This window comes from Trichomycterus rosablanca, chromosome 2, assembly GCF_030014385.1.
Source record: "Trichomycterus rosablanca isolate fTriRos1 chromosome 2, fTriRos1.hap1, whole genome shotgun sequence".
NCBI classification, from domain to species: domain Eukaryota; kingdom Metazoa; phylum Chordata; class Actinopteri; order Siluriformes; family Trichomycteridae; genus Trichomycterus; species Trichomycterus rosablanca.
The window spans coordinates 27,098,457-27,120,100 of NC_085989.1; the positions used below are offsets into that span (position 1 = coordinate 27,098,457).

The 21,644-nt window shown below is 37.8% G+C and overlaps 1 protein-coding gene across 1 annotated transcript in view; it reads left to right on the plus strand.

Moving 5' to 3' along the window:
* Positions 1 to 21,644, plus strand: part of csmd3b (CUB and Sushi multiple domains 3b) — a 538,328-nt gene that overhangs the window by 434,321 nt on the left and 82,363 nt on the right. Inside the window, exons 40-46 of the mRNA XM_063013213.1 lie at positions 1,645 to 1,761; positions 2,218 to 2,427; positions 5,087 to 5,275; positions 6,162 to 6,339; positions 15,975 to 16,120; positions 20,167 to 20,247; positions 21,007 to 21,120. Of these exons, the coding sequence (XP_062869283.1) occupies positions 1,645 to 1,761; positions 2,218 to 2,427; positions 5,087 to 5,275; positions 6,162 to 6,339; positions 15,975 to 16,120; positions 20,167 to 20,247; positions 21,007 to 21,120 (1,035 nt within the window). The remainder of the gene's footprint in view (positions 1 to 1,644; positions 1,762 to 2,217; positions 2,428 to 5,086; positions 5,276 to 6,161; positions 6,340 to 15,974; positions 16,121 to 20,166; positions 20,248 to 21,006; positions 21,121 to 21,644) is intronic.

The window sequence follows — 21,644 nt, forward strand, 5'->3', positions numbered from 1 at the left end:
TGGAGACAGGAACATGATTAAATGAATCTGCTAATTAAATAGAAAGTTTTTCTTTTTTACTGCAAGTCCTGTAGTAAGAATTTACCACTTTCATAGTATTGTAATGATATTCCACAAAGTGCTCATACCCCTTTCAGTTTCGTACAACTGACAGTCATTACATTTTGTTTTAATGATATGCTGGCCAATATAAATACCACAGCAAAGTGTGTTTCTTTTTCTTCTTCGCCACTTAAATAAGAAGCCATACATTCATCTATTGTAGGGATGCACCGATCCAATATTAAGATCGGATATCGGTGCCGATATTACCAAAATGAGATTGATCGAGTATCGGATAATTAGGCCGATCCATGGGGCCGATACGCTAGAGAGGATTCTAATAAGTCAGTATTATTCAAACGCGCTACTTAGACAGCGCTTCCATCGGGTTTCGCGTTTAGCATCTTGCCATTAAAACCAATGAATTGAGATAGCACAGCACGCTAACGTCAATATAACACCTCCCTTCAGGTACCGATAACAGTTACATTTCCTGACAAGCCCGAACTTGCAAATAAAAACACTCGGTACAAGTTTATACAGGTTAAAAATCAGTAATATTTTATTTACGTTTGATAATAACTCCATTCGTTTGTCCGCACCGTCAGCCATGTTTATTTTTCTGTGAGAGAAAGAGAGAAGATTTCGAACAGCCTCCTTCTCGGGAGCGCGCACAGGATGACGTAAAATGCGTCTATGTAGAGAGCACACTAGCTTTTCGAACACACCCTTTATGTTGAATTGCACTAGATGTTTGCTTGTTTACAGTGTTTGATTACTGATTGTATTGTACCAAGGTATTCGTTTATTCTCAGGTTCTTCTTTCGCTGCTAGATTTTGAATTACTGTTTACACTACATATTTAAAAAATAAGATTGATTACTGTTTGTGTAACTACTTCAGTTTCAGCTGATACATTTAATTTATTTTAAAATATTTTAAGAAGTTTGCCTTTTTTATTTTGAATTTGAATGCTGTGCCAAGGTCCTGCACAATTGTTTATTATTTTATTGACAAATAAATAGCAGTTCAGTACATTTATATCTGTGTTAATTATATTTTGTTTTGCAAACTTAGTAATGTTTAAGTCAATCCTGATGCCTTAAGTCTTTCCCACATGATAAAGTATACGGTTTATTAATTCAACAATGGTATCGGATCGGTATCGGGTATCGACCGATATGCAAAGTATATGTATCGGATCGGTATCAGAACTGAAAAAGTTGGATCGGTGCATCCCTAATCTATTGTGAGTAAATTCAAAATGAGGGTCTATAAGCAGTAACAGTGTAAAAAGAGATTTAATTATGAAACATTGATGTGAGGTTAAAATTAACCAGTATTGTTTGGATTTCTGTCAACACTAAGGTTGTCCAGTACAGCAGCCAGCCAGCAAATACTGGCTTTTTTATTTAAGATGTCAAATCAGAGAGGGTTTGATACAGAAGCAAAATGTTACTCCATCATTAAAACCATAAGTCTTGTTGTACCAGCACACACTGACATTTGTTTGCAATTGTGCAGAATGCCAAGACCTTACAAGACATCATGATACTCATAAGTTTTGTGTGTAAAAAAAGAGGTTGTTTGTGCCTTTAACAGCTCAGTGTGGAGAATCCATGACTGAAATGAGTGGTGTGATCCTGAGTCCTGGATACCCTGGCAATTATCCCAGTGGGCTGGACTGTACCTGGTCTGTCATCCTACCAATCGGTTTTGGTATGTCCAGTGGATCTTTATTAAATTTTTAATATTAGCCCATCGTCCATTAGTGATGGCATTTACTGTTTTAAATACATTAGATTATAAGGTGTTATAATATAATACAGATTGTTTGGTTAGCTACCTGCTAGCTAATGTTAACTAAGCTACAACATTTTCATACTGGAATACTAATGATTGTCCTAATAACATCAACATTAATGCATAATAACATTAATGCTTGTTTTAATAATGTTATTGATGTTCTTGTTCTTGTTAAGCTATACCAGTTATTAAACAACTATTTTTAATGAGCAAAACAAAAACTTATAGAAACACCAATTCTGGCAAAAAGCAACAATTTAGGAAAACCAATACGACTACAGCAGTGTGGTACACCATAATATTTTTGCATGACATACAGTACATGAGGTTTTTATTACTGTGTATAATTTAACCTTTTTATTTTATTAGGGATTCACCTACAGTTTGTGAATTTCTCCACCGAGGCCATACATGACTATTTGGAGATCCGGAGTGGTCCATCAGAAACCAGTAATGTAATTGACAGGTTTAGTGGACCTCAGGTGCCAGAGCCTCTGTTCAGCACCACCCATGAAACAAGCTTCTTTTTTCACAGTGATTACTCTCAGAACAAGCCGGGATTTCACATCATTTACCAAGGTAAGTTTCTCCACACCTGGATTGAACATTGCTTTGAACATAGTGCTACCAATTCCCGTTCCTAGTAAATATTTAATAGTGGCAGTTTATTCTGAAACATGTTCAAACAAATCAAATAAATTTTACTGTGAACTCATCATTACAAGCGGCATAAGACTAGATGACATTGATGTACAGGGGTTGGACAAAATAACTGAAACACCTGTCATTTTAGTGTGGGAGGTTTCATGGCTAAATTGGACCAGTCTGGTGGCCAATCTTCATTAATTGCACATTGCACCAGTAAGAGCAGAGTGTGAAGGTTCAAATAGCAGGGTAAGAGCACAGTTTTGCTCAAAATATTGCAATGCACACAACATTATGGGTGACATACCAGAGTTCAAAAGAGGACAAATTGTTGGTGCACGTCTTGCTGGCGCATCTGTGACCAAGACAGCAAGTCTTTGTGATGTATCAAGAGCCACGGTATCCAGGGTAATGTCAGCATACCACCAAGAAGGACAAACCACATCCAACAGGATTAACTGTGGACGCAAGAGGAAGCTGTCTGAAAGGGATGTTCGGGTGCTAACCCGGATTGTATCCAAAAAACATAAAACCACGGCTGCCCAAATCACGGCAGAATTAAATGTGCACCTCAACTCTCCTGTTTCCACCAGAACTGTCCGTCGGGAGCTCCACAGGGTCAATATACACGGCCGGGCTGCTATAGCCAAACCTTTGGTCACTCGTGCCAATGCCAAACGTCGGTTTCAATGGTGCAAGGAGTGCAAATCTTGGGCTGTGGACAATGTGAAACATGTATTGTTCTCTGATGAGTCCACCTTTACTGTTTTCCCCACATCCGGGAGAGTTACGGTGTGGAGAAGCCCCAAAGAAGCGTACCACCCAGACTGTTGCATGCCCAGAGTGAAGCATGGGGGTGGATCAGTGATGGTTTGGGCTGCCATATCATGGCATTCCCTCGGCCCAATACTTGTGCTAGATGGGCGCGTCACTGCCAAGGACTACCGAACCATTCTGGAGGACCATGTGCATCCAATGGCGGTGCCGTGTATCAGGATGACAATGCACCAATACACACAGCAAGACTGGTGAAAGATTGGTTTGATGAACATGAAAGTGAAGTTAAACATCTCCCATGGCCTGCACAGTCACCAGATCTAAATATTATTGAGCCACTTTGGGGTGTTTTGGAGAAGCGAGTCAGGAAACGTTTTCCTCCACCAGCATCACGTAGTGACCTGGCCACTATCCTGCAAGAAGAATGGCTTAAAATCCCTCTGACCACTGTGCAGGACTTGTATATGTCATTTCCAAGACGAATTGACGCTGTATTGGCCGCAAAAGGAGGCCCTACACCATACTAATAAATTATTGTGGTCTAAAACCAGGTGTTTCAGTTATTTTGTCCAACCCCTGTAGATGTTCCCACTTTATTGCTAGTTAACCCACCAAATTCATATTTTTTAATTTACTGGATATTTTACTGGACAGTATGATATGTGTTAAAATAAGCCGCTGAAGCAAACCCTAATGAAACCCCTTGTAATAAAATGGCTGTTTGTATCAAAACCTATGAACCACATTCATTTATTCCAAAATAGAATACTATTTTTAGTGATAACAGTCAATGCAGTTTTGTTGACAGTGTTAAAGCTGATGAGTTTTTCTGAGTGCAATCAGAAAACCATGACTGATTAAACTGATACTTGTACTGAATGTAAATTATGGATTTTTCCCTCTTTTGTTACCTTTCCAATCATTTTAAATTCCATAATTAATTGGTGTGGCAATAAAACCAATTACAACTTTAGTCTGGTCTAGTTTAATGTCAGCCAACTTTTATATTTTAAATTTCAAGCATATGTTGTGTCAGATTTCAGACATCCAGTTAATGTTACCTAGTAATTAGTGTGTTATGCAGTTTTATGTAGAAACTTTTTTTTGCTATAACAAAGCACTATTTCCTGTTTTATGACTTAGTAATGTAAAATTCTTAGTTTACATTACCAGTGCAATAATGTTAAACCAGTTTTAAGAAACAACCTCTGTTATTGTACTGTTAAAAAAGTTTATTATCTGTTTTTTTAAAAATCTGTAGTGAAGGATTGTTAACTGGAGTGTGATTTTATAATTTGGTGGTGCTGCAACTACTGTAATGTTATTTAACTAATGACATGGCCTCCTGAAGCCTTAGTGTTTTTTAACCCTTCAGTTTATTTTAATTGCAGTAATCAGTTGTTGGACATGCTTTGTTAATTTGAAGGTTTAAGTAAAATAGTTTAAAACTTCCAAAGAAACAAACCTGGCATTTACTAGGGCAATTGCATCTGTGTAAATGAAGTACACTGCTGAAAGAGTAAACTCTGTCTTTAGCACATTCAATGTCATTTAATTAATAACTGATTCCTAATGATTTACAGGAAAAATATTCAGCATTTAAGTTGTAGTGCACGAGAACTTTGACTTTGTATGTAGACTCATTTCTAGTGGCATCAGGCTTGAAATTCTTTTAAATTATTCCTGTATATGTTATTATTAACCCAACCAATGTTTGCATTAAAGTCATATTGTTTCCTTCATTGGATCATTCAGGTTAGACAGAATATATGTATAATTGTTAAATCACTCATTATCCTTTTTTGTTGGTCACCAGCTTATCAGCTACAGAGCTGTCCGGACCCCAGGCCATTTAGAAATGGCATTGTGATTGGCAGTGACTTCAGTGTTGGCATGACTGTGTCATTTGAGTGCCTGCCAGGTTATTCCCTCATCGGAGAGGCCTCTCTTACATGCCTGCATGGAATTAGTCGCAAATGGAACTACCCTGTGCCACGCTGTGAAGGTTACCATACTCAACATTCATTATTCTAAAATGCAGTTTCTAAAGCTTATTTGTATGTTACCCTTGTGTAATAGGTTTCAACTACAGTTCAGGTGGTCACAGTCGAATTAGAAAGATTTTTGTACCAAGTGTTATTTCTCAGTAAAAAAAAGACGTATCTAATATCTTATGTAATATACAGTTAGTATTAAACTTAGCTTTTGAGAATCTTTAATGCACTGCATAAAGATAAATGATAGGCCAAGATGTTTGTTTAGATGGGTTGGGCACAAAATATCTTCTTAATTTTTCTATCTAGTTAACTTTCATATGCCCAACCCCCCACACCATGTAAACACTGCATCCTAATACTTAATAGTCAAATAATTTAGTGGTGGGTTCAGCATATAGGAGATGTGTGTGGGTAATATAGAGTAATTAAAACATGGCTTCAAAAAATCAGAACAACTGTAAAAACTTGTTTGGGCACAAAGTATATTATGATAAACAATAATAATCAACTACTAAATGTAAGCATTTAAATAAAATTGATTAGTAAAAAGATTGGATTAGATTAGTCAGTTAGTTGAATAGACTTCAGACCAAAGCAAGATGACCAGGATAATGTCATTACTAAAACTTAATTATTAATTAGATTAATTATTCTGCATTTCTAACAGGGACTTGTTCTAATGTTAGAATTTTACATGTTTACACATAATCAGTGATATTAAATTTCATTGTGCATGCATCTACAGTATATGCCAAATCAATAGCCCCTGTATTTAGATAAACCATATTTCCTCCTTTGTAAATTAATGTGTAAAGTGGAATAAAATAGCAGATATATTATCAATATTTTTACATATAATAGACACCTTAAAGAAAATGTTTTTAATTATCTTAGCTCTGTGTGGAGGCAACATTACATCCATGAATGGAACCATCTTCTCCCCTGGCCACCCTGCTGAGTACCCCAACTTCCAGGACTGTGTGTGGAGTGTGAGGGTTCCTCCTGGCAATGGCATCTACATCAACTTTACTGTCCTCAGCACTGAGCCCATCTATGACTACATTACTGTTTGGTAAGTATTGATGCGTATCTTAGTAATACGCTCTATTAATATAGTAACTGTTCACCAGTCAGTAATTAATATCATGTGGTGCTGTCAGAGCAGGTATCTTAGCTAATAACACTAGAAGTAGGACACCTCTGCTGATATTTGACATAGCCAGTACATGGTCAGTAAAGTGGAGGAGCCAGGTCCTGCAGACCTATATAAAGGATTCTTGCTCTTTAAATAATAATAATGACATTTTATTTTGTACTTTATAGCTAAAAGTATATGGACACCCGGCCATTTAATGATTGGACATTCAATTCCAATCATGGACATTAATATGAAGATAGTGTTCCCTTGCAGTGCTCTAATGAGAAGGCTATTTACGTGATTCTGCAGGGTGTCTGTAAGAAATCATGCTCATTCAGTTGAGAGAGCTTTTGTGAGGTCAGACACTGATTTGACGTGCAAGTCTGGCTCACAATCAACAATCAACAATCCTGATCATCTTTAAGGTGTTCATTGAGGTTGAAGTTACGGCTCTGTGCAGACCACTGGAGATCCTGTACACCACACTTATCAAACCACTGTCCACCTACACAGACCCTTTTCAACCAAAATGGTCTATTGTCACTAAAGTTGAAAAATATATTGTTGTGGTGTTTACTAGTGTTTACAGTGCTCTGAATAATCTGATAAATACTGTAAATTAATGATATATTATTGCTTTTGTTACCTGTTAGCATCGGGCTTTTGATTACTTTATCTGGTTGCATGGTGATTTAAACTTGACTGTTGAGCGTGTCAGCTGTTTTCCAGTAGCTTTAAATTCTTAACAGACTGTTTTTTAGAGATTCTTGGATTACATCTGACTACAGGCAAATTTCATCCAAGAATAAAGTCACAATGTATTTTTTTACCCTTGACTTAAGCAAAGGTAACACTGCATTATATACCTTTTAAAATATTTAACCAGACTTATTTATATATCACCAGCTATAATTTATGATCAATAACAAGTCATTAGAAGGCCATACTGTTTACATTGTTTAACATTACCAAATTTCCTTTTTTATCTAGAATTTTTTGCTGTATTTCCATTTTTATAGATAATTAAAGCATAAAAACATTCATAAAACTGCTGGCATGAAATCCATTCCTCTGCCTGCATTGCATCTGAATGTTTTATATTTTTTTATTTTTTTATTCAGATTTCCTGCATTTGTGAGCTTTATCTCATGTTTGCCCTTTAGAAGGAAAAACATAGCCAATTAAATGTACTTTTGAGTTATTATCATAGCCCCTGTTTTGTCTCAGTGGTAAAATAGTTCATTGTTGTGCTGTTTTATTAATGCAGATTTGTAGCTTGCTCAAAATAGCTTTCAAAGAAGAGGTGTTAATGTCAACCAAACAGCAATGATTAAGGCTGCAGTATGCAAATTGTTGGGTCATTTAGGGATTTAGATCACTCAGCATAGGAAGCAAAAACATCTCTACCAAAGACCCCCCATCCAATCCAAATGCAATGACTGAAAAGCCAAGACAATATTTATCTTTCTTGTTGGCTTTTTAAGTTTTTCAGTGAACTTTTTTAGAAGTATAAAACGGTTTTGTTTGGGTTATCCTTCATGTTAACCTTTGTAATACAAGACCTTTTTATAACTATTATTTGAAAATTAAATATTGCTTATCAGGATACTTTTGCAGAGGTTATGTATAAAGTAATACCTTTATTAGTGTTAAACTCTGCATTTATTGGCTTAGAGAATGAATCATACCCTTCACACATATTTCACTTTATTAACTAATGTTTTCCTTTCTGAACTCATTTATTATTTTAGATTTAGTTAAGAGTATTTTAGCTCTATGGTAGACCATTGTGACAATTTCACAGAAGCACTACCCTTTATGCAGAGCACAATTAGTATACAGGATCAGGTTCCATTTGTGTGATGAACTTCAGTGGAGGAAAAGTTAATGCAGAGGTTGTGGAGAGAGATTCGCACATACCTCATTTCCTTCATACATCTAGCTTTCAGACCTGGTGTACATTTCTTTTTTGGGCAGCATTAATTGAAACGTCTGACTTTGAGAAATCATTTACTTAATGGTTCACAGGGCTGTGAAGAACTAATCACTGAGTTTATTATAGAACTACAACAGAGATCAGATTGCATTTGTCTTGTATTTTACTGTATATATAATTACAGATTCATCTCATCCATGCTTTAAAAGTGTGCTTTTTTGGTAATCGTTATTCATTTTCAAACAATGTTTTTTGTTCAGTGACAACTCCCAATAATGATTCCCAATATTTAATGTCTATTGTACCCTCTCAGGGCATCCAGAGACTTTTTTCTTTATTGGTGATGTGTTCACATTCTTCACCACCAGATGTTTTAAATACTAAATCTATAGTAATATAGACGGTACAGTCTTTTTTTTTCCTCTGTTTTTTTTCTTCTTAGACAGTAGTTGATTGTATTGTGTTGTTGGTTTGAGTCTAGATTGGGAAGCCTAGGAATACAGTTTTTCCTCCATTTTAGCTGTTAGCTCTTAAATATGGTACTCTCTTTATTTGCTGAAACTACTGATCATAACATATGTTACCGATAACACGACCAGGGAAATAGCACATGTACATGATGCAAACGCAGCAGCTTTTCTGTTGTGTTTGCTTAATGTATAGGCAGAGTGCAATGTTGACGCCCCACCCAAGCTTTTATTAATGTCTTTTTTCACTTTACCAGGTATCATCAGATATCATGTTTAAACATTCAACTTTGGACCCAAAATCAGAACCTCATGCATTTTTAAAAAACCCAAACCTCTAAATTTAATGATGGGTTTGGGTATATAAAATGTGCAAATGTAACGACTCTTGGGAAAAAAATCAGACTTTTTATCAGTTTTACAGAGGATTGCATCTTGCAAATTAGTGAACAAACACCCAATTAATGTTGTTTTTCTCATGAATATGTAATATACGCCATTTTTACCAAGGGTGTAAAATACATGCAAATCTCAATGCAAATGGTTCCTTTGTTGTTTTATTAAGCCTATAAGTAATTTTGACCATGGAGATGTGTGTAAGTAAATATAGTTAATTGGAAAAGCTAATGCACACTTTGCAGTGGGAAAGTAAATGTGTCTAAAACTAGCCTATGAAAACTGTGAAATCACAGATGTTAAAAACAAGCTTATGTAAAATAGTTAACGCTTTTAGAAGTCAGATGCCAAAATAATACAAAAAATATATAATTTCTTTAGCAATACATATTTGATACAGATCTGCTTGAGATTGTTTGTACTTCTCCCTGCGTATTGAATCTTAAAACCCAATCCAGTGACAAAGCTGGAAGAGTGGATGATATACAGAGATGTGGAGATTTGTGTTCAATCTTCGGTCATCGACAATGAGAAGCTTTGTCCCCATGTCAACATGGGTTTAAGGGCTAGCATGTCACAAAGCCAGTTCCTACCAAATCCATCTAAAAATCTCTCTCCCTCCCTCCTTCCCTCTCTCTCTCTCCCTCCCTCTCTCTCTCTCCCTCCCTCTCCCCCTCTCTCCCTCCCTCTCCCCCTCTCTCCCTCCCTCTCCCCCTCTCTCTCTCTCTCTCTCTCCCCCTCTCTCTCTCTCTCTCTCTCTCTCCCTCCCTCCTTCCCTCTCTCTCTCTCCCTCCCTCTCTCTCCCTCCCTCTCCCCCCCTCCCTCTCCCTCCCTCTCCCCCCCTCCCTCTCCCCCTCTCTCCCTCCCTCTCCCCCTCTCTCCCTCCCTCTCCCCCTCTCTCTCTCTCTCTCTCTCTCTCTCTCTGCGTGGTGCATGCTGGGAGTTTGTGTGAGCGTGAGCGTGTGTGAGTGAGACACTGGGAGCGGGATTTTTGATTTTCTGCTTTTTTCACACTGATGATTTTGCTTTGTTTAATGTGAATAATCTACACTCGGAATAACTATAACTGAGAAACGTGCAGCAGGGATGGCGTCTCACGTGGAGACGCCATCATTATCACCTCGCAATGGTTTCAAGTGTGTACCTGAGGAAGGTGTTTTGGTGGAGGATGTTCTTCTCGCTGTTGGAGAGCAGGTAGGATTTGAAAATATTTTATCTGCCTCCCGCATGAATAAAGCAGTGGTAGTGTTTTTAAAAGAGCATAACCTGGTTAATCGTTTAGTCGAGAGTGGGTTAATTATTAAAGAACTGTTGGTACAGGTTACCCCACTGTTTACACCCTCCACCAAAGTAACCATCTCTAATGTACCGCCGTTTATTACTAATGCTGCGTTAGAGAACGAACTAAAACGATTCGGTAAAATAGTAAGTCTGTTTAGAATCGTGTCTCTCGGATGTAAACATCCGGCATTAGGGCATGTAGCGTCATTCAGGAGACAAGTGTACATGCTTTTGGATTCGACAAACAACACATTAGACATTTCGTTTAAAGTAAAACACGAGGATAAACAGTACATGATTTACGCCAGTACCGGCAGCTTGCGGTGTTTTGAATGCGGAGATATCGGACATAAAAGACTCGCATGTCCACATAAAATGCAGGAAGAAACTGCCACTAATATGAATGTAAATAATAATAGTACAGTCAGTAAAACTGTTGTTGTGAACCAGGAGGACGCGGCCGTACACTCACATATACAGGGAGCAGTAAAACACCCTGATCCTCCTGTACTGACTGAAACTCAGAACATCATCACAGAAACATCACAAACCGTGACTGACACAGCTCTGCCAAGCACCAGTGGCATCAAACGGACAAAACGTGATAAAGAAATGATTGAAAAAGAGAGCAAACGTAAACTATGGTCAGATATTGTTGAAAGTACTGATGAACTTGATGATGAAGATGATGAATGTTACTCTCAAGAAAGGCACTTCATAACTAACGCAAGACAGCAGGAGTATAGTGACCCCCCTAAGGTGGACTTTCTAGAGACGGCCGAGGATGAATCAGTTTATACCCTAGAGGAAATAAACAACTTTCTAGATGAAACTTATGGCAAACAAGTGGTTTTAAAAGAGTTTTTCCCAGATGAAGATAAATTTGTTAGATCAGTGAACATGTTGAGAAAATCTGTTAATCTTGATCACCTAAATGAGAAAAAGCGCTATCGCCTAAAAAAATATCTCACATCCATACGAAAAAGTACAAAAGTAACAAAAGAAAAATTACCTGATCTATAAAAAATGTATGCACACCACATGGTACTTCTTATTCCCTGTTTGTTCTGTCTCTTCTTTTTTCTCTTTTCTTCATGGAAGTTTTAAAAATAGGTTCTTTAAACATCAATGGTGGTAGAAATCACCATAAACGTGCAATAGTTTCAGAAATAATACAGCAAAAGAAACTACAGGTCACTTTCCTCCAAGAGACGCACAGTGACAGTGCTAATGAAGCAGAGTGGAATATGTGGTGGGACGGCAAATGTTTCTTCAGTCATGGGACGAATCTAAGTGCTGGAGTTGCTATCTTGTTCTCTACAGGAATTAACATCAACATCTTAGCTGTGGAGGAGATAGTAAAAGGCCGAGCTTTGCTAATTAATGCCGAAATGAAGGACATTCATTTTTATTTTCTAAACATTTATGCACCCAACGTGGGACACGAGCGAACTGTTTTTTTTAATAACCTGAATGGTGCCCTAAGAAAGTGCAGCAGTGACAGAGTCTTTATTATCGGTGGTGACTGGAACTGTACAGAAGATTTCACACTGGACCGTAACACAGAAGAGCCTCACATTCAGTCAGCTGGCATTTTATCAAAAATGCTTAAAGAACACAACCTTCTGGATATGTGGAGAATAAAAAACCCTGCAGTCAGACAGTACACTTGGATAAAATCCTGTGATAACAGAACAAGTGCTGCCCGTCTAGATCGGATTTATTTATCAAAACACTACAGCAGCAGAGTCCCTGAAGCTCAGATTTTTCCTGTTGGATTTTCCGATCATCACCTTACCTCTATTACAATAATTCTGTCACATTTCTCCAGTACAACCTCTTTTTGGCATTTCAACACAAGACTGTTACAGGATTTATCTTTCTGTGCACGATTCACTTCTTTTTGGGAGGAATGGAGAGGAAAGAAGCTCAGTTTTGAAAGTTTAAAACAATGGTGGGAAATTGGAAAAGTGCAGATCAAACTTTTCAGTCAACAGTATACAGCCGACTCAAGCACGAGAATAAAACAAACTATAGAAGCTATTGAAAGAGAGATAACTTCTATAGAATCCGAGCTGAGTCATGACTGTAACTCTGACCTCACAAGGACTCTTCAACAGAAGAAAAAAGAGCTGGGTTCTTTCCTAAATGAACGGGTAAAGGGGGCACTGATAAGATCCCGTTTTACCACTCTTGCAGATATGGATGCCCCAAGTGCCTTTTTCTTCAACTTGGAGCGCTCTAAAGCACAACAAAAACAAATGGCTTGCCTGAAGCTTCCTGATGGAAGGGTAACTACCGACCCCAAAGAGATGCGCAGACATGCAGTGGATTTCTACTCCACACTGTACACTGCAGAACACTGTGAACCAGAATGTATGGACCAGTTGCTCCAAAAACTTCCTAAAATGGATTGTGAATCACAAGAAGAACTGAAATCCGGCATAACAATGGAAGAACTCTCCACCGCGGTAGGCCAGTTATGCCCAGGGAAATCCCCGGGCATTGACGGTCTACCAGCGGAATTCTATAAGCACTTCTGGAGCACCATTGGAAAAGACTTGTATGAAGTATTCTGTGAATGCAGAAAAAATGGTTTCTTGCCTACCTCATGTCAACGTGCTGTGCTTTCTCTGCTACCAAAAAAAGGAGACCTAGCTCTCCTTAAAAACTGGAGACCCGTGGCTCTTTTAACCACAGACTATAAAATTTTATCCAAATGCTTGGCCAATAAACTCAAACCATACTTAGGTGTTATAATACACAAAGATCAAACATACTGCATTCCAGAAAGGACTATAATGGACAACTTATTCTTATTAAGAGACGTAATAGATATTTGCAGATCCTCCAACACAGGCATTGGGTTGATCTCTCTTGACCAAGAGAAAGCGTTTGATCGGGTTGATCATGAATATCTTTTTAGTGTACTCAAAGCTGTTGGTCTTGGTAATGAGTTTTTAAACTGGGTTAAGTTACTGTATACTGGTGCGTCATGCATAGTTAAAGTAGGAAGTGGTCTAAGCCGTCCAATCATAGTCTCTAGAGGTATTAGACAAGGCTGTCCCTTATCAGGGCAGCTGTACAGTCTAGCCATTGAGCCGTTGCTCTGCTGCCTCCGAGAGAGACTGACTGGTTTACATATTCATGGGTCACTCCCTGGTCCAAACATCACGGTCTCTGCCTACGCAGATGATGTCACTGTTTTTATTAATCATAGTATGGACACAAAGGTTCTATCAGAGGCTCTTGCAGTGTACCAGAGGGCATCCTCTGCAAAAGTAAACTGGAACAAAAGCGCAGCTTTGTGGGTTGGACAAGAGCCGGTGAATGGGCTCCCAACGCTTCCAGGAAATGTAAGGTGGGGTAAGGATGGACTGAAAGTGTTGGGTGTGTTTTTAGGCAGTGAAACCTACCAAAGACAAAACTGGGAGGGTATTATGGAAAGAGTGTGCACCAAATTGTCTAAATGGAAATGGCTGCTACCCAAATTGTCCTACAGGGGCAGAGTTCTAATTGCCAATAACCTGGTTGCCTCCAGCCTATGGCATAAGTTTAATGTGCTGCAACCACCAACAGGACTTGTGCAGGAAGTCCAGAAGAGATTGGTGACTTTTTTCTGGTCAGGACAGCACTGGATACGAGCAGCGGTACTCTACCTACCGGTGAACGAAGGGGGTCAAGGACTTATAGACATCCGAAGTAGGATTATGACATTCCGACTGCAGACTGCTCAAAGACTACTGTATTATAACAACTTTGCGTGGAGTGACACCGCAACCGCACTCTTGAGAAAGGTAGGAGGTCTGGGCCTGGATAAACACTTGTTCCTGATGAACCTGCAAGAAGAAGAGCTGAAAGATCTTAGTCCTTTTTATAAGTCCATGATGCAGGCATGGAAAGTCTTTAACATCGTAAGGACTACAGAAACACCTGTGGGTTTATGGCTGCTAGAAGAACCTCTTTTCCAGAACTCAATGTTATCTTCAAAGTTCCTTTCATCTGCGCACCTACGTACACGCCTACTGTCGGCAGGCTTTACAAAACTGGGACACCTTATAAGAAACAATGTACAGGAAATGGTTAGCAAAACTGGCATCAAGTCAGTGCGCCTACTGGAGCAGATGAGGAAAGAAATATTGAGTCAACTGCCAACCAGCTATAGAGACTTCCTGGAGGACCAATCCACCACCACACAGTGGGAGGAAAGTACTCTTTACAAACCCCCTAACTTAACTGTCAAAGCTGCGGTGGGAGAATGGACAGAAAATGAGAGGTACATTTTATCTTTCAACACCCCTCAGCTGGGCAGTTTTGAAGATGCGACGAAAACATCTCTGTACACGATTTGTGTAAAAGTGTCTCAAGTACGATTTCTGGCCGAGGTACCAGCGACCAGATGGACTGATTTTTTTGGCACTGAACCTGCCCCTAAAGGCTTTTGGCGATCCCTGTATAAGCGTCCAATTGATAAACGGACAGCTGACCTCCAATGGAGGGCTGTGCATGGGGCGATAGCTACAAACAGACATCGGGTGCACCTCGATCCTAGCGTTGGGGAGGGCTGTCCTTTCTGTGAACAGAGTGAGACAATCTTTCATCTGTTTACTCAATGTAAACGTCTAACTGGTCTGTTTCAGTTCTTAACATCCTGGTTTTTAGCGCTGGGCGAGACTTTCTCAACACAGCTTTTTATCTTTGGGCTTAAATATGCGGTAAGAAACAAGAACACCATAGTGCTTATAAACTTCATATGTGGGACAGCAAAACTGGCTATATGGAAAACAAGGAAAAACAAAATGCTGGAACAAGGGTCAGTAAACCCAGTAGCCATGTTTAAAAGCCTGGTGGCTGCAAGACTTAAAATAGAATATGCCTACTATCGACTGGTAGGTCGTATTACAGAATTTGTGGAGACCTGGGGCATAAACGAGGTTCTGTGTACAATAAATGAGAATGGAGAACTCAGTTTGAGTGAATAAAATGTGTTTTTGTTTTCGAACAGTAATGTTTTTTTTTTTTTTTTTTTTTTTTTTTTTTTTTTTTTTTTTTTTTTTTTTTCTTCTTTTTTTCCCAATACCTAACACCTTTTTGTATATAATGCACTTCTGAAGCAATTCCTTTAACTGTCAATAAAGTGTTTTAAAAAAAAAAAAAAAAAAAATCTCTCTCTCTCTCTCTCTCTCTCTCTCTCTCTCTCTCTCTCTCTCTCTCTCTCTATCTATATATATATATATATATATATATATATATATATATATATATATATATATATATATATATATATATATATATATAAAGAGTAATTGCAAGGTTTTTTTCATTTATTTATTTGTTTATTTTTGTCTTGATGTTATTTGAATGTTTTACTTTAATTTTAAATGGCAAGTGCATATACTTCCATTCGTCTTTCGTGTTACATTAAACAATGTATTGCCATATATAATTTTAAATACCATAGTTATTTGTTTATTTTTTTATGTTGATAGGGATGGACCAGACCAAAGCTCACCACAGATAGGTCAGTTCAGTGGTAACACAGCTCTGGAGTCGGTATACAGCACATCCAACCAGATCCTCATCAAGTTCCACAGTGACTTCAGTGGCAGTGGCTTCTTTGTCCTTAGCTATCATGGTAAGAATAAAAATGCACTCCAGCATTCCCTTTTTTTGTTTGCCTTGTATATGCACAGGTAATCTGTAATGGGCAGCAGTTTCACTGTGTGTGTGGATGTGTGGGAGCAGGTGTGCAGTAGCGGTCTGGCTTTAACAGATTTTGTTAAGACAGAAAACACCAATTAGCTAAAAACTGGGCTTTGAGTGCATTCACACTGATTGTATTGATATAAACACATTAGGAAGTTAAGCAAGCGTTTGTCTGCTTTGTTTATGACTTGCGACATGCTTCATATCGATCTTCTGCCTGAAGCAGACGTCAGCCCTTGCTAACAGGTTCAACACAAACAAAGAGCGAGTGAGCAGGTAACTGGTCTAACTGGCAGTCTGATTGTTTAGGCAGGCCACTATGCCCTACAGCCACGTTGTACACGTGTGTATTTCCTTTTATGACTAGCATTAGTAACTATCATTTATTTTAATAAATTTATCAGTGTAAAGAAGCTCAGTGCACCAAACCATGTTATCACTAAGGCATAGTAATTTACTCTCAGTGAAACGACTAATTGTCTGTCTACAGATTTGGTAGCCTGTGCTGTATGTTTGTAACAAAGAAACGGCAGTCTGTGTAATTACACAGTAGAAACCTGACCTGAAATTACTTGTAATGAGTGTAACTTTTATTCTCTGTGATTCATAATGAATAGGACATCAAGTTAAAATAGAGCTTTAGTTAAAAAGAAAGCATTTATTCAGTAGGAGACATTACCAGCCACTCTAGAAATAACTATTGGGCATTTTGAACGAGAAATCAGATTGCAGCTAAATAAACTACACCCTACAGCAGTTGTGTCTTTATTGTGTGGTGGGTACTTGAGCCCACAGAGAAATTGCTATGGGAATTGCTATAATGATTGCTTACAATATTACTGAGAATAATTTATAAGTATCATTTTCTATTCGTTGTTACAATTTTATATGATCTGTACACACATGTTTTATGTCTTTAGAAAATATATTTATGATTTCATTAAATACTTTTGTGTTTAATTTGAAGTAGAATCTTATAGCAGCTGCAATGTTTTGTGTGCTACTTAAAATGGACGTAGATGTGAATGTGTGTGTGTGTGTGTCTGTACTGTGATGGACTGGCAATATGTCCAAGGTGTTTCCTACCTTTTGCCCAATGAATCAGACCTGCCACGACCCTGACCAGGATAAACCTGTTTTAAAACAGACAATAGGTCTGTGTAAAAACATAGTAAGCTGCCTTACTGCCTGCTGCCTACCTAGAGAGGTTTTTAATAAAACATCAAACTTATAAGGCAGGTTACTTAAAAACACTACTTAGATGGCGATTACATCACCACAGTTTTAGCTTACTAAACTAGTTAGCCTCAGGCCATTCAAACCAATGGGCTGAGGTGGCACAACTCGCTAGCATGCCAGCTAACATCTCACTTCAAGTACAAAAACTGTTAAACTGTCACTGACGAGCCTGAATTTGCAAATAAATAACGCTGTTACACCTTTATACAAATTAATCAGTGAGAATGTATTTACGTTTGAAAAGAACCGCCATATTTGTAATTTTTTGTGAGAAAAGTTCTGCACTGAATGCTGGGATTGCCTTCACCGCTTAGAAAGCATTGCTCCCTTCTTATTCAGGCAGTTTATAGTTTCGAATTAAGGTACCTTAGTAGGCAGCATTTTAAGGTATCTAAGAATTTAGACAGCTTTCTTCTCGGGAGTGCATGTAGGATGACGTAAAATCCTGTCTATGCAGAGAGTTCACTAGGTTTTCAGACAGACCCATTGAATGACAGACAGGTAGACAGCCTGCTACTCAGACCCTAACTTTTTTATACAGTTATAAATTCATTGGGGTTTTAAAGGGCAAGCGGTCCAGGACCTGAGGCAACAAAGCAGCTCCAAACCACAATGCTTTCTTCACTGTACTTCACAGTTGGATGAAGGTTTTAGTGTTACCCAGACATAGCATTGTACATTTCTGATTCAATATTTTAGTTTTAGGAGAACTTTCAGAAGAACATTGTCCCAAAAGCAGCTTTTTATAATTATTTTGATTAGAAAACCTGTAATGAATGTAAGAAATCTACCAACTGAGCTACTGTGTTACAATATGTCCAATGTTATGTACCTCTAGACTTTGTTATTAGCTTAGAAAAGAATTGACTAAATATGATTAGTCATATAACATTTCATTTAGAATGTTTCACATTCATTATAATTTGTTTACGTGGATTTAATTGAATCTCGGTGGATTCAGTTTTTAAAATGAACCCAACGTCCTGACTTAAGGACTGTGTTTAAGTTAAGGGAGCTTTGTGCTGTACATGGCAGTTAATCAGTGCAACATAAAATGATATAAAAATATCACCAAGCCCCTTACAAGGCTTGTAGAGTATATGACCATTAATCGTTATTCAGTGTTCAGTTTAAGTATCTGGAGCTTTACCTTGGCTTTACGTTACACAGATCCATACAAAAAATCTTTTAGCCTCTTTACCTAATTGCTTGCATCCACTGTGCACTTTTTCTCTAACTTATAGATCTCCATCTTAATTAGCCTGATGTTTTCTCAATTACAGATTCACAAGGAATCTCAAATTAACTCTCAAGCTTCAAACTTGGGATTATTAATATCAGAATAATTAACACTCAAATTATGTGAATAATTAACAATCACTGATATCTTTATGAGAAGTTGTAATATAATTGCACTGCAAAATGATGGTCAAAAATCTTTAAAAGGTTAAAAAGTTGAATCAGTTCTGTCTCCTCTGAAGAAACCTCAAATTAACACAACATGCTAACTACTTTTTAACAAAAAAGGTAAATTTGTTTAAAAATTGATGAGGGATCTGCCACAAGACGGTGCAAACTAATAACACTGACACTTTGTTGCCAAGTCATCGTTGGTAATTACATCTTGGAATGTGGTAAAAATATTTATTAAATATATGCAGCACTGTTTAATTGTTGTTATTAGAGCAGTGGTAGCTTAGCGGTTAACGTACTGGAATAGTAATCAGAAGGTTTCTGGTTCCAGCCTCTCTACAACCAGGTTGCCATTGTTGGGCCCTTAAGCAAGGACCTTAACCCTCAATTTCTTGTATTGTACATGGTTGCTTTGGATAAGTGTTTGCTAAATTCCATAAATGTTATTTATTTTTTTGTACAGTATTGTACAGTTTTTGGGTTTTGTACAGTATTTATGCTTGATTTATGATTTCTTTACAGTATTTATGAACAGAACCCACCATGGTTTTCAAGTATTATTCTTGCCTAAAAAACACCAAAATGTGTTTTAAATGTTTTTAAATTCCTTCTGGTAACCTTTGTGTTGTCCTTCCGCCACAACATACCCAATACATGCAAACCTAATCTGTTTGACTGTTAAATAAAATTGTACTTCTGTTGAGAATCTTAGTATATCGGGATCTGTGTTTAGATACTTGAACTAATATGTCAAACTCAAGTGTTTTGTCTTTAGGAGTTTAGGGTTAACAGTTTGTAGAGGAGGTTCTGGGGTGCATTTCTGCTTTGCCTCTGCAATGCAGAGTATTGTGACAGTCATCTTTGTACATTTTGCAGTGTCACCGTATTTAATCACATCATTAGCTGCCTCTGCAGGTGCCCCTGTCATTAGTTCTGACTCAGTGCCAGCTCAGTGTGGCCTCCACTTCACTTTGCGCAACAGCCTGATGCAAATGACCAGCTTATGAAACAGCAGAAACACATGCTGCATGTTGATTACATTTCTGCACTAAAAGGATGTCAAAAGTATCAATTTGACATTAAAGTGCATTTATTATTGGCAGTAACGAGTTGAATCTGTACCACAATCCTGTCTAAGAAAAAGTAGGTAAAGAACTTATGAAAGCATGTCACTGAGTTCCAAGTTTGTAGTTTTAGCTTTTCACTGTTTCACCAATACTGGTATTCAACTGTTTACACTTTAGCAGTCAGGACTGTGTTATGATGTGTTTTAAATCTACTAATACTTTTTGTGTCTTTATTCTCATTTCTCTTTGGCTACAGCTTACCAGCTGCGAGTGTGCCAGGCACCACCAGAAGTGGCTAATGCTGATGCTCTTTTTGAAGACAATGAGTTTGAGATAGGTATGATGGTTTTTCTTTTGTTTTTGTAGCAACAGTACCTGTAACTTTAAACAGTAACTTTCCTCAAAATTTAACTTCCAGCACACATACATTAGAGGTTACACAGTGATGCATGACATATTCAAGCAAACAAAAAATTCCTCCAACACACCAGTTACACAAAGGTTTTCTAACAGACACCAAGGATGTCCATGGTACTGCAGCAGTTAAATAGTATACAGTTTTTTCAGATTGGTGGAAAGAACTGTGCCTTTACATACCTTTTTAACCTTGTCATAGCTTAGTTGTTTCAAACCAAGTACATATCAGTTTTGTGCTCAGACTGACAGGAAAATTAACCTGTAAACTACAGGTAGATTGTCCAAAAGTAAACAGAGCACTTGGTAACCCTATTGGCAACACTTAGAAAAGATTTTTAATGACATTGACTGGTTGGTTTTTCTCAAAAAGCAGCATTATTGCAAAATTGCCAGTTACACTAGGTTTCATTTTCCAAAAAAGCCTCATACATCATAGAGCAGCCTGCTTCTGATTTATACAAATGATTGTTCTTAAATTGGAAAGTATGGATGATGGGGTCAATAAAAAAAGATGCAGACGTAGGCAGGTTTACAGCTCAACTGTTTTTTAAACTTAAATTAATATTTATTTGTCACTTTTATATTGATGATATAAATCTCCATTAAGTCTTCAGAGGTTAGCTGTTCCTCCTGATTAAACCATATCTTAATCATTGCTTGTTCTTTCTCTATCTCTTAGGTGACATTATTCGTTATCACTGTCATCCTGGCTTCAGTCTGGTGGGGAGTGAGATTCTTACATGCAGGCTGGGTGAGAGGCTTCAGATGGATGGGCCTCCCCCATCATGTCAGGGTGAGTTGCTTTAACACTTCTGAAGGCAAAAATGTTAATTTACTATTTCATCACATGTAGTGATTCCGTAATCTACCTAATAGTGTAATCCACACAATTGGGCAGCCAAGTACAGCTTGATTTTACTCTGCTAACAGACCTACTGAACCTGATAATGAACTATTAAGTTGCATCAGGCATGTTTCAGCAGGGAAATCATCAAATGGAATTGGGGCATCCCTGGCTGCTTAGGAAATAGATTAGGCAGATGTAGTTACATATATCATTATGCTTTATTAGGCAGCTACATATTTAGATGGATGACAGAGAAGAACAGAATATTTCTGAGATTAAATGCATGTTTGAGAGTTTACTAGTGTATTTTGCTGGCATAATCTAGGTTTGCATGTCCTTCTTACAGAATCAAACATTTGTTTGCCCATACCCAGGGCACAATCATTGACTGAAGGATTTAAGGTTTTAATATATTGTAAATCACACACTATGGGCTTTGCAGTCTTAATTGTACAGTTTGGGATTATCTT